At 42.8% G+C, this 13045-nt stretch overlaps 1 protein-coding gene and 1 non-coding gene across 4 annotated transcripts in view; one reads left to right on the forward strand and one right to left on the reverse strand.

Moving 5' to 3' along the window:
- LOC106567410 (sarcoplasmic/endoplasmic reticulum calcium ATPase 1) overlaps positions 1-13045 on the reverse strand; it is a 92246-nt gene that overhangs the window by 51020 nt on the left and 28181 nt on the right. For all 3 annotated transcript variants that reach the window (XM_014136608.2, XM_014136610.2, XM_014136609.2), the window contains 2 exons: positions 11743-11847; positions 9036-9174 (listed from right to left, as the gene is read on the reverse strand). In XM_014136608.2, the coding sequence (XP_013992083.1) occupies positions 9036-9174; positions 11743-11847 (244 nt within the window). The remainder of the gene's footprint in view (positions 1-9035; positions 9175-11742; positions 11848-13045) is intronic.
- Positions 108-181, forward strand: trnap-ugg (transfer RNA proline (anticodon UGG)). The gene has a single exon. It is a non-coding gene; the product is annotated as a tRNA-Pro (tRNA).

The following is a 13045-nucleotide window of genomic DNA, read 5'->3' on the forward strand; positions in this document are numbered from 1 at the left end:
TGGGTTACACCGGGACAGTTATGCTGGAACTGCTTTAACTAAGCTCCAGAAATGGAGTAAAATAATAATACTAAGATATTGGGGCCATACTTTTTTTTTTTTATGTAGTCCCGTGTGGCTCAGTTGGTAGAGCATGGTGTTTGGAACGCCAGGGTTGTGGGTTCGATTCCCACGGGGGACCAGTATGGAGAAAATAAAAAAGTATGAAATATATGCATTCACTACTGTAAGTCGCTCTGGATAAGAGCGTCTGCTAAATGACTAAAATGTAAATGAAAATACTTGCGAACAAAAGCAACCATTTAATTGTATAAGTTTCTCAGGCTCAGCGCATCAGCCAATTAAAATCGTCAATTTACTTGCACGTGACAGAACGTTAAAATTGTAGCTGGGCCCATCAGATAAAATGGCACACGTTAGCCCTATGCTAACCTCACCAGGTGGCAGTGATTATATCGTTCAACAAGTTCTGCATCAGCCAATTAAAATAGTCAACGTAGTTCCAACACTTGTTCATGGAAGCGTCCTTGACATTGTGCTGTTTGACGGAACTTTCTGATCATCAAAGCAGCCATCATGTATATTTGACTGACCCCCCCCCCTTTGACAAAGTTATCTAACTCTGATTAGCCTTTTCTGTAAGCTACTATAGGAATGCCAAATCAACATGGCAATAGCTTACATTCATTCACATTAGATCGTTTCCTCCTTGTGCTATAATAACCTATTAATGCATATGGGACTTTGTATGATACACCTCGATTAATGAACCCTATTAACCTCCTTGGTCGTATTCAATAAAGGCTCGGCTTCCAAGCCGGTGAGGTGGAGCCTACCCACAGAGTGACTATCATTAGTAGGGTATATGCTTTTGTACAGTAGGCTACACTTACATGTAGACAGCCACGTTGACAGGCTATGCATTATTCAAATCAAATGTATTTATATAGCCCTTCTTACATCAGCTTATCTCAAAGTGCTGTACAGAAACCCAGCCTAAAACCCCAAACAGCATGCAATGCAGGTGTAGAATCATCCACTTCGTCACATGCGTTTTGAATTGAAGCAAAGGACCGGCAGTGAGAAGTTTTCCTCAACAAAAGAAAAAAAGCTTGACTCAAGAGGGGCTCGAACCCATGATTAAAGTGCACTATATATTTCAAGTCAACCACTTTAGCTGTGTGTTCCACCTAGAAGTGATGGTGATAATGTTACATGACTATTTGATGAATACACAAGCCTATTCGTTGTTGTAAGGACTTCATTTGTCTTTATCTTTTAAGCACATGGATGTGTGTGAAACAGATGACAGACAACATTATCACATTTTTGTTTAGTAGTAGCCCAGTCAAGGACACATCAATGCAATATTGGCACACAGCATTCTGTTACAGACCAACGAAACAAAAGTTAACATTGAAGGTTTAAAATATCCCACTAGTGGCCAGGGTTGACCTATTTTAAGAAAAATGCCATTGGTTGGTGGATAAAGTCAAAAGATCTTTGATAGGTTGATGAAGAATTTGTTCCAGGATATAATCACGTAGTGAAGTTAGCATGGGGCTAATTAATGTTTTGTCACGTAAATCAACGATTTCAATTGGCTGATACACATCGAGTCTGAGAAACTGTTTACATTGAAATTATTGCTTATGTTCGTAAATATGACCCAATCTTCTTCTATAATACAAATATATCTTCAAAGTAAGAGGTTTACAACAAGTCAGAAGGAGCCCGAAATCTTCATAATTAGAGCTATGTTGCAACTGATGTTGAGCACACAATCAATATGCCATTCTGTAATGGTTTGAAGTTTCTTGGTTTGCAGAGGTAAAAACATATCAACACAGCATTTTGTACAAGATGTTCTCCAGAAAGGGCCAATCCTGTCCTCAGACAGCCTAGTTTTACTGAACAACAATTAATTAGGCCAGTAACAGAATGCACCAGTACGCTTTTCAAGGTGTTTCCTTTGGAAAAGGCTCCATCTTGTCTTTTTCCTTGTCTGGTAGTGCAGGATGATCATTATTTGGCAAGGCAACCTGACTGTGATTAGTGATGTTCCATGACCTACAGGGTGTGGGAGCGTTATTTGGCCTCCCATCTACCTCCATCGGGAAGTGAAGCACTGACCAAACCCAAGGTATTGATTAAGGACATTTCAGCACTTCATAATCAAATACATGAGTGCATAATGAGTAGGACTATGGCAAACCTCTAGTTTGATGATTTCAGAAAACATCCTGTGTTTTTATATTAATCAGATTCCCCTATAATCATGCCATTTCCATGTGTTTTGTGCTTGGAGTTATCATCTTCATACATTATGACAAGTTCCCAATCTCTTATATTGTATCAACACTCCATTTCACTCTTCCTCAACAACCAGAAAGATAAAGAAAAAGATAGATTGAGAGAGGTGTGTGTGTGGGAGCTGGGGGCAGTAGCTCCACAGGAGGCAGGCAAGGCAGAGGGCAGCAGCAAGAGGCTTTTGAAACTCCCACTCCCAGCATCCTCCTCACTTACTGTATGTAGTCCTATCGCCTCCAACTCACCCCTCGCTCTTCTCCATTCGCCTCCCACAGACGTTCTCTCCCTCCCTCTCTCAAGATTTGGCCAGACGCAATCTAAATGCTAATACCAGGAGCATTAGAACATATTCTATTTCAGACGAAGAATACGTACCATACCATAATGCAGCCTACGCCATTACTGTATGAGAGCAAACTAAACTGTTAGGCCCAATACAAGGCATCAACATCAAATGGGTCTGGATGGAACCTTGCGATTCATCTAGTAAAGTGAGCTAAAAGGGATAGTTCACCTAAATTACAAAACAATATATTGGTTTCCTTACCCTGTAAGCAGTCTATGGAGAAGGTATGACAGCAATCCATGCTTTGGTTTTGTTTACCTGGCGTACCAATATGTAATTTTGTTATTTGGGTGAAGTCAGAATACGCAGTTGAAACAATAATAAAGCAGAGACCCCCGCCTCTGTTTTGCTAAAAAGCCGAGGGATGGGCCTGGAGAAATGTAACCACTCTCAAATGCATAGAAAGAGCTATGGATGCAATGACTGACCATCCATGAAATCAAAATTAGTTTTAACCATGTTGAGGCTATACAGTGTTTGCTTACATTTACATTGTTTTTCTCCGATGTTTGTAAACAAAGTTATATGTTGGGTTCTCATGGAGTGTGACAGTTGAACTAGGCTCATGAGGCATTTATAAGTTATATTCTTCAAGAATCAATGGGTATATCATTCATTTATAAGTCCAAAAAATGGATGTAGCAACTAATGGTTCTAGCTTTAACTTTACTTTCACTCCTGTAACTAAGTATCGATCAGACCAAACCCTGGTTGATGTGATGGTTTTATTTGATTGAAGTATCTTGAAAGTTATTACGAGCCTGCCTGTCGAGTACACAAACTGTTTCCATCTTTAAAACACTAAAATAAAAAAAAACTGGGAAAGTTCCACAATCATAATCGTGGCACTTCAGATAATGTGAAACCAGCCAGGCAAGCAGGGTAGAGGGTGGAAACTTGTGTAAATATATCTCCTCAAATGCACTGTGGTTGAGAATGTCCTTTTTCTGATCCCTCCAGATCGCTTGTTCTAACCGTCGCCTTGAGTTCCCATGGAACCACCACTGTAACTGACAGTTGCTAATCCAACATCCAGGAAAGGAAAGACAGATGAACAACATGCACATCAAGACAAGAAATGTAACTGCAAGTAATTTTTTTCACAAATTCTGAACATGTTTTTAGCCAGGATCATAGTCTCCCAAGATACTAACACTTTTGGAGAGAGAAAATACAGAACCCTGAGTGTTTACTAGTGTCTAATAGCACTTAGCAACCAGAGAAAAGGGATGGGTAGATATCCCTCTGATCTTCATCCGCTCAAGCAATACATGCAGAACACTATACCAAGCTGAAAGCCTCTATCCTGTATCTGGTATGGTAGGAAAATAGCTTTAACTTATGTCCTCTCACAGCCCACTAACAGACTAACATATTTCATGTGAGTGTGAGTGCATGAACAGTATGAGAGCCCTGCCCTCCACTCAGCAGCCAGTCAGCAGGGACTGGGTGGGCAAGACTAACTGAACGTCATCATTCATCTACTGTATATAGAGCTTCTGATACTCTGACTAGCCATCCAGAGGAGACCCTGGTGCCAGGGACAGACGGGGGTCACACCCCATTTCAACAGAAAATAGTTCCCTCTCCACTCCAGCGTAAAAGATGCCAGATTGCCATGGAGATAAACAAGAACGGAGTAGCTAGATCTCAGAGCCTGGAAATATCCCAATTATGTTCCTTGTGTGTGTTAACTCTGCTCTGCCGGTGATGGAACAACAAACTGTGGACCTTCATATCCATGCATAACTGACCAAATTATGAAGACAAGCAACGTGAGTTGTGGAAGAGATGAAAAAATGATTGGTCGTCTATCAATAATGGCAAACCACCTGGTACTGACAACTTGGATGTACAATTACAAAGGATGGTTACGGACCATATGTGACTTGCTCCATCATTACCAGTCACATTGACCCCAACATACATTCTGGGCTATATATATTTAAGAGGTTCTAAGCTTCAAAACAATGTACAACTTGTGTATCAGTTCTCCAAATTGAGCTCAGAAGAGCTAGTTATAACAGAGGTATCCCTGATCAGCTGTTCAGAGAAAATCACCCCTGAAATGTCTGTTTTCAGGGCAGGGATGTTAGCATTCTGCACATCGCAACGCAGTGCTACTGTAACATACATCATTTCTGTTATTTGGCATAACTTGAAGCTTGCTAGCTAGCTGATTAATATGTCTAAAAACAAGTTTGTGGGTGTCCTAGCAAGCTAAACAGCTAGTTAGCTAGCTTGTCAGTTGACTTTTATCTAGCCAAGGACTCATTCTGAAAGTTGGATTTTTGTATCACCTGAGGCTTTAAAAGAGTGCTTACGCTTTGATTTCGACATTCAAACTAATTTGGTTGGTTAGAAAACATGTTGTTCTAGTGTAGTGGTCGCCAACCGGTCGATCTTCAAGGCATGTGTAGTCGATCACCAAACATTTCTGTAGAAAAGCCAACGATAAAGGCTGAAAGGCTTTTTTTTTGCGCTCTTGGTGATACTTGATTCAGAAGCCCTGCACACCAGGTAAGCAAAGTGTTCACATTTTGAACCATTTAATTTGTCTGAACAGACTAAACGCCACCTACCCGGTGGACCAGGAGACCTGTGGCTAAAATTGAGCGTGCCTGCTGCGCTGGCCAATCGGATGGCTCAAATCATTGCGCCTACAGAGATTCCATGACCCCGCCCACAGCCAAGTTTGATCCTAGCCTAAGTAAGATTACATAACTTTTAAAATCATGACAAGAGAGAGACTGTCAAAGAACACAGCAAAGAGCAGCTGTTTGTTTATTCAGCACTGTCAACAGTTTTTATTCAACACTATTACAAAACATAAAAATGCACTTCTCCCTACTTCTGCTTGCGCTGCAAGGAATGAGTAGCCAATTGTGTGCCACCCTATGGGACTCCCAATCACGGCCGGTTGTGATACAGCCTGGAATAGAACCAGGCTCTGTAGTGATGCCTCTAGCACTGAGATGCAGTGCCTTAGACCGCTGCGCCACTCGGGAGTCCAGTATCGATAGCCCTGTGTTTTTATTATTATTAGCAGCACGTTGTGTCTATTTTAATATCAAGGAATATTTCACTTTCTCTGGTCATAGGAACAACATGTGCATGAGGCAGATGCGGTGCGACTTGAGTTTCGCCATCAGGTGGAAGACTCACCTCTCTCTGGTCAGTCTCACCAGGGGAAAGGAAGGAAAGAGAAGGGACCGTGAGAAGCGGACCCTCTGCTGCTCTCTCCCTCCAACCCGAGACTAATGCAGTGCTCAAAACAACTGGGAACTCAAATCTCTGATTACAGTGCATTCAAGACAACTGGAAACCCAGAAAAGAAACGAGATCCTAATTGTTTTGAACAGTCATCCAACAGGGAATTCCAAGTCGGAAACTCGCAACTTTCTAGACCTCCAACTTTCTGACCCGAAGATCACTCGACATAAAGATTTGACCTTGTTTTGCGTTCCCAGTTGTCTTGAAAGCACCATGACCAGATGTAAGTAGCATTAGTCCAGTAAAATAAAAAAGCTATGTATTTGCAAATTATTTCAATTTGTGCTTAGCTGTGCTACACAGACTGATCAATTTTGTAATCAAAGCTTGAGTTTTGAAATATAATATGGTCTGAGAAGAACAATATTGGCAGGACAGGCATATAGCCAATATGGTGCGATAACATATTAGGCCTACTGCACAAACCTCCATTTTTACAGAACTGATTTTATTAGGTTAATGTTACATTTTTTAAATATGCTTGCTTTTTGACTGCAAAAAAAATGACTTCAGAAAATGTTGGTGACCACTGTTCTAATTCCAATAACAGACCATACCAATATTTGACTATAAAAAAGCTGATCAGCTAGCGCGATTTATTTTTATAGCTCATGTCACACAACGCCCCTCCTATTTGCCATCTCTTCAATCTAAGCCTATATGAACTTGTGCGCCCTCAGGCCTGGAGGGAAGCAAAAGTCATTCCGTTACACAAGAATAGCAAAACACCCTTTACTGGTTCAAACAGCCCACCAATAAGGCTGCTACCAACTCTTAATAAACATTTGGGGGAAAAAATTGTGTTTGCCCAGATACAATGCTATTTTACAGTAAACAAATAAACTGACTTTCAGTACGCTTATAAGGAAGGGCACTCAACATGTACGAGACTAACCCAAATGACTGATGATTGGCTTAAATAAATTGATAAGATTGCGGGAGCTGTTTTATTAGACTTCAGTGCAGCATGGCTTTACATCCTCTGCCATATCATGGATCGAGAGTTACCCAGAACAATGAGGGTCTTCTTTAAGAGAAGCCTCTATAATGTAAACCAGGTAGTTTGGCATACCTCAAGGTAGCCGTCTTGGCCCCTTACTTTTAAAATGTTTTACTACTGGCCTACCACTAGTATTGAGTAAATCCTGTGGATATGTTGATGATTCAACATTATACACATCAGCTTCCATAGCAAGTGAAATCACTGCAGCACTTAGAGCTGCAGTTCGTTCTAAAATACGTGGAAAGTAATAAGCTATTCCTAAATATATAAAAAACTAAAAGCATTGTATTTGGGACAAATCATTTGCTAAAACCTCATCTAAATATTTTAATAAAAAATGTAAATAATGTCGCAATTGAGCAAGTTGAGGAGACTAAACTGCTTAGTGTAACCCTTGATTGTAAACTGACATTGTCAAAACATATTGATGCAACGGGGGCTAAGATGGGGAGAGGTCTGTGAAATCGGAGCAGCGCGTTATCACATACAATCAACCAAAAAGTTCTACAGGACAGTTATCACACCTGGACTACTGCTCAGTTATATGGTCAAGTGCCACAAAGAAGAACATAGACAAATTACAGTTGACCAACAGAGCAGCACAGCTGGCATTTCTAAATGTACACAGAGGGCCAATAACATGCATGTCAATCTCTCCTGGCTCAACGTAGAGGAGATAATGACTGCATCACTACTTGTCTTTGTGAGAGGCATTGATGTGTTGAATGCACTAAACTGGCAATTCAAAACAGCTAAACACAAGCTCGGACACCCATAATTACCCTACAAGACATGCCACCAGAGGTCTCTTCACAGTCTCCAAGTCCAGAACAGACTATGTGAAACATGCAGTACTACATAGAGCCATGACTACATGGAACTCTTCCACATCAAGTAACTCAAGCGAGCAGTAAAATCACACACGCACTCCACACACACACACACACACACAGTAATGTGGATTTTATATTGTACATTTGTAATAACAAAGTAATAATGCAATATCTTGTATGATGTATCGTTTTATTTATGACGTAGGTTGTTGTGATGTAATTGTTTTTTAAACCTGTTAGTATCCCAGGAAGAGTAATGGGGATCCTAATAAATACTAAATCTGGCCTGTCACAGCCTGGTTGACAGTCGACACGCATACACAAGCTCAAACACACACACACCTGAACAAAGAGTGTTTCCTATGGCACTGGGGCATGTAATTTACACCAACTCTCCTCCTTTCTCTCTCCTCCTCTACCAGAAACATACACACGATGGCGAAAAGGAAAAAGAAACGGCCTCGCATCTGAAATCCTCAGTCGGTCAATGGTTGAAGTCATTTCATTCTCAAATCCATGCTACCTGACAATAACACGGTAGCTTCATTCAAGCTAGCACATTACCCATTCAGAGCACGCAATCCCTTTCCCCTGTTGTGAGGTGCGCAGTGCAGTGATTATGAATGAAAACTGTGATTCCAGTCTCAATCCCTCCATCCTACCCCTTTTTATCCCACCTCCGAAGACGTCGCTCTGCTGCTGCTTCTGAGAGAGATCATTAGAGAGGCAAAGTCAAGGGTTACACAAACACGAATCACTTTGATTATGAGACCATTTCAGCACTGTGTGTGTGTGTGTGTGTGAGAGATACACAGATGTTCTGGAACCAGACAGCTTAGTTCTGGAACCAGACAACAAGACTACTTTTAGACAGAGGGCATAGTGTGAGTGAGTGCGTGTATAGCTGACAAACAGCCAGCAGCAGTGACCAGGTGGTAAAACTGAGAACATGGAAAAGCCAAAGGAAATTCTGTGGAAATTTAAATAGGGCCCTAAATACAGGGACGACCGCAGCCACTTTGCAGTTTAGCGTGCGTGCACATCACAGCTGTGGTCCTGGCTGGCACCTGTGTGGGCCCAGAGGAAAGGCTGTTATGTAACTTAGTTTTGAGCAATGTTTCCAGCACTGGAAATGGGGCCTTACACACGAGAGAGTGTGTGTGTGTGTTGGGTAAGGGCAAGCATGCATGGTGAGGGGGAACACAGAGAAAGACTGCCACTGAAAAGACCTTTCCCCAAACTTGTGACACCAGGGACAGCCTCTACTCACCGGCAATCTCTACAACATCCCCAGGCACTATTTCCCGGGCCTTGACCCTCTGGACTGCCTTGCGGTTCATGCGGTACACCTTTGCTATCTCTGGCTCGTACTCCTTGAGAGCCTCGATGGCGTTCTCTGCATTCCTCTCCTGGACCACAAAGATAGAGCATGAGACGGACAAAGCGAGTGGCAGGTTCAATACCAACACAGAGGCCAAAAGGTTGATGCTTTACTGAAGCCCCATTTTGTACCATGTTGCAGCGTTTGTATATTTCCGTCAACTTGGAATGAAATCCCAAATGAACACCTACTAGAAAGGTGATGTCTACAAACTAAATATCCATAGACTGACCTTACCCAGTGTGCTCTCGCTCGCACGCTCCCTCTCAAATTGTTCCTTAAAAAACATCTTAACACACATCTTCTTCTACCTACCCATCCCTCCTTTTTGTCCCCATCCCTCAAGGGCCAAAGTGCTCTATTCAGGGACCTATTCTGATTAGGCTTCTTTTCAAAGTTCTTCAGTTAACACTGAACTGTCTGTCTGCAGAGCTACAGACTGAAATGAACAAAGACAATTGTACATTTTAGTCCATTAGCAGACACTCTTATCCAGAGCGACTTACAGTTATAGTGCATTCATCTTAAGATAGCTAGGTGGGACAACCACATACTGTACAGTGCATTCAGAAAGTATTCAGACCCATTCACTTGTTCCACATTTTGTTACGTTACAGCCTTGTTCTAAAATTGATTACATTTTATTTATTTCTCGTGAAATCTACACACAATACCCCATAATGAAAAAGCAAAACCAGGTAAAAAAAAAAAGAAAAAAAGAAATATCACATTTGCATAAGTATTCAGACCCTTTACTCAGTGCTTTGTAGAAGCACCTTTGGCAGCGATTACAGCATTGAGTCTTCTTGGATAGGACGCTACAAGCTTGGCAAACTGGTACTTGGGGAGTTCCTCCCATTCTTCTTTGCAGATCTTCTCAAGCGCTGTCAGGTTGGACGTGGAGCGTCGCTGCACAGCTATTTTCAGGTCTCTCCAGAGATGTTCGATCGGGTTCAAGTCCGGGCTCTGGCTGGGAACCTCAAGGATATTCAGAGACTTGTCCCAAAGCCACTCCTGCAATGTCTTGGCTGTGTGCTTAGGGTTGTTGTCCTGTTGGAAGGTGAACCTTCGTCCCGGTCTGAGGTCCTGAGCGCTTGGAGCAGGTTTTCATCAAGTATCTCTCTGTACTTTGCTCCGTTCATCTTTCCCTCGATCCTGCTGCCACCACGCTTCACCATAGGGATGGTTCCTGGCGTCTTCCAGACGTGAGGCTTGGCATTCAAACCAAAGAGTTCAATCTTGGTTTCATCAGACCAGCGAATCTTGTTTCTCATGGTCTTTTAGGTGCCTTTAGGCAAACTCCAAGCGGGCGGTCATGTGCCTTTTACTGAAGAGTGACCATCGGGTTCTTGGTCACCTACCTGACCAAGGCCCTCCTCCCCCGATTGCTCAGTTTGGCTGGGCGTCCAGCTCAGCCAAACTTCTTCCATTTAAGAATGATGGATGCCATTGTGTTCTTGGGGACCTTACGTGCTGCAGATGTTCCTTGGCACCCTTCCCAGGATCTGTGACTCGACACAATCCTGTCTTGGAGCTCGACGGAGTCAAGTGTAAGTGTTGGTTGAGGAATTATTTGTATTGTTCAATTGAGATGAGGGTGATTATTTAAGATACTCTTTGAAGAAGTAGGGTTTCAGGTGCTTTCGGGAAGATGGACAGGGACTCTGCTGTCCTAGATTCAGGGGGAAGCTGGTTCAACCATTGGGGTACTAGAACAGAGAAGAGCTTGGACAGGTGAGCAGAAGCTGCCCTCCCGTAGGGGTGGAAGGGTCAAGAGACCAGAGGTTGCAGACAACATGTCATCATTTACGGACTAAAAGGCCTACAGAAATGTTTTACTGGCGCCTCTAAAAGCAGATATGTACATTGTCATACATATACTAGTATCGCAATATTTTTTCCATGGCTAAAATTTTGAAACAAAGCAGACCAAACTTTTTGGTCCTTTAAAACCTGCTGTATGTAAAATATTGTGTGCTATAGCTTGGAAAATAAATAAATGTGACTCTGGATGACAATATGTTGTTTGTTTCCAACATTAGGGCTGTTTTCCTAAAGATGTTAAATCTGCCTTGTGTTTCGCATCATTGCCACGACACTAACGAGTATCACGATACTGGTATCGGCTCGGCACTAATACATGGCCAACGGGGCTATTTAAAAGCTATCTAAGAGCTTGGAATTGGCTGTAGTTTTAACTTGGGTTCCATGTTTCAATTGATAAGTCTCTCCTGACCTACAATAAAGTACATCAACAAAGCCCTGCTGACACGCATGATGATCGAAAGCCAAACAGAGGTTATGGTTTCCGTATAGGATAAAGGACACTTTATATAATGACCTCATCCTAAGTGACACACAATAATACCTTGTATTTTAGCACCATCTCATCTGCTATCTGCTCCAGGCAAATGCCAGCTAGGTAGGAGCAATACTGAACGCACATAGGTGAGCAAAGGATACACAAATATAAATTGTCTGAAAATGCACACACACACCGTGACGACATACCTCACACATTTTGAGAACAAATACACACTCAATATGAGTCTCTTTAGGTGAACATGCATCCACACACACTAAGAGAGGGTCTCACCTGCCAGACTCCAATCACAGCGTTAGCAATGAGGATGAGCAGGATGACGATGGGTTCCACGAAGGCTGTGATGGTCTCATCTCCCTCCTCAAACAGAGCCAGCACCTAGAACACAGACAGAGAAATATGAGTATCCTGGACAGACACAGAGACTAGCCTCAATATGAGTCTCCTGGACAGAGAGAGAGAGAAGCCTCAATATGAGTCTCCTGGACAGAGAGAGAGAAGCCTCAATATGAGTCTCCTGGACAGACAGACAGACAGACAGACAGACAAGAGACAGACAGAGACAGAGACAGACAGAGACAGAGAGAGACAGACAAGAGAGAGAGAGAAGAGAGAGAGAGACAGAGAGAGACAGAGAGACAGAGAGAGACAGAGAGACAGAGAGACGCCTCAATATGACTCTCCTGGACAGAGAGAGAGTAGCCTTAATATGAGTCTCCTGGAAAGAGAGAGAGAGAGTAGCCTCAATATGAGTCTCCTGGACAGAGAGAGAGAGAGAGTAGCCTCAATATGAGTCTCCTGGACAGAGAGAGAGAGAGAGTAGCCTCAATATGAGTCTCCTGGACAGAGAGAGAGAGAGAGTAGCCTCAATATGAGTCTCCTGGACAGAGAGAGAGAGAGAGAGAGAGTAGCCTCAATATGAGTCTCCTGGACAGAGAGAGAGAGAGAGAGAGAGAGTAGCCTCAATATGAGTCTCCTGGACAGAGAGAGAGAGAGAGAAGCCTCAATATGAGTCTCCTGGACAGAGAGAGAGCGAGAGAGAGAGAGAGAGAGAGAGAGAGAAGCCTCAATATGAGTCTCCTGGACACACACACAGAGAGACACAGAGAGACACACAGAGAGACACACAGACACACAGACACACAGACACACAGACACACAGACACACAGAGAGAGAGAAGCCTCAATATGAGTCTCCTGGACAGAGAGAGAGAGAGAGAGTAGCCTCAATATGAGTCTCCTGGACAGAGAGAGAGAGAGAGAGTAGCCTCAATATGAGTCTCCTGGACAGAGAGAGAGAGAGAGAGAGAGAGAGAGTAGCCTCAATATGAGTCTCCTGGACAGAGAGAGAGAGAGAGAGAGAGAGAGTAGCCTCAATATGAGTCTCCTGGACAGAGAGAGAGAGAGAGAGAGAGAGAGAGTAGCCTCAATATGAGTCTCCTGGACAGAGAGAGAGAGTAGCCTCAATATGAGTCTCCTGGACAGAGAGAGAGAGAGAGAGAGAGTAGCCTCAATATGAGTCTCCTGGACAGAGAGAGAGAGAGAGAGAGAGAGTAGCCTCAATATGAGTCTCCTG

The sequence above is a fragment of the Salmo salar genome, chromosome ssa13 (genome assembly GCF_905237065.1).
Source record: "Salmo salar chromosome ssa13, Ssal_v3.1, whole genome shotgun sequence".
NCBI classification, from domain to species: Eukaryota; Metazoa; Chordata; class Actinopteri; order Salmoniformes; family Salmonidae; genus Salmo; species Salmo salar.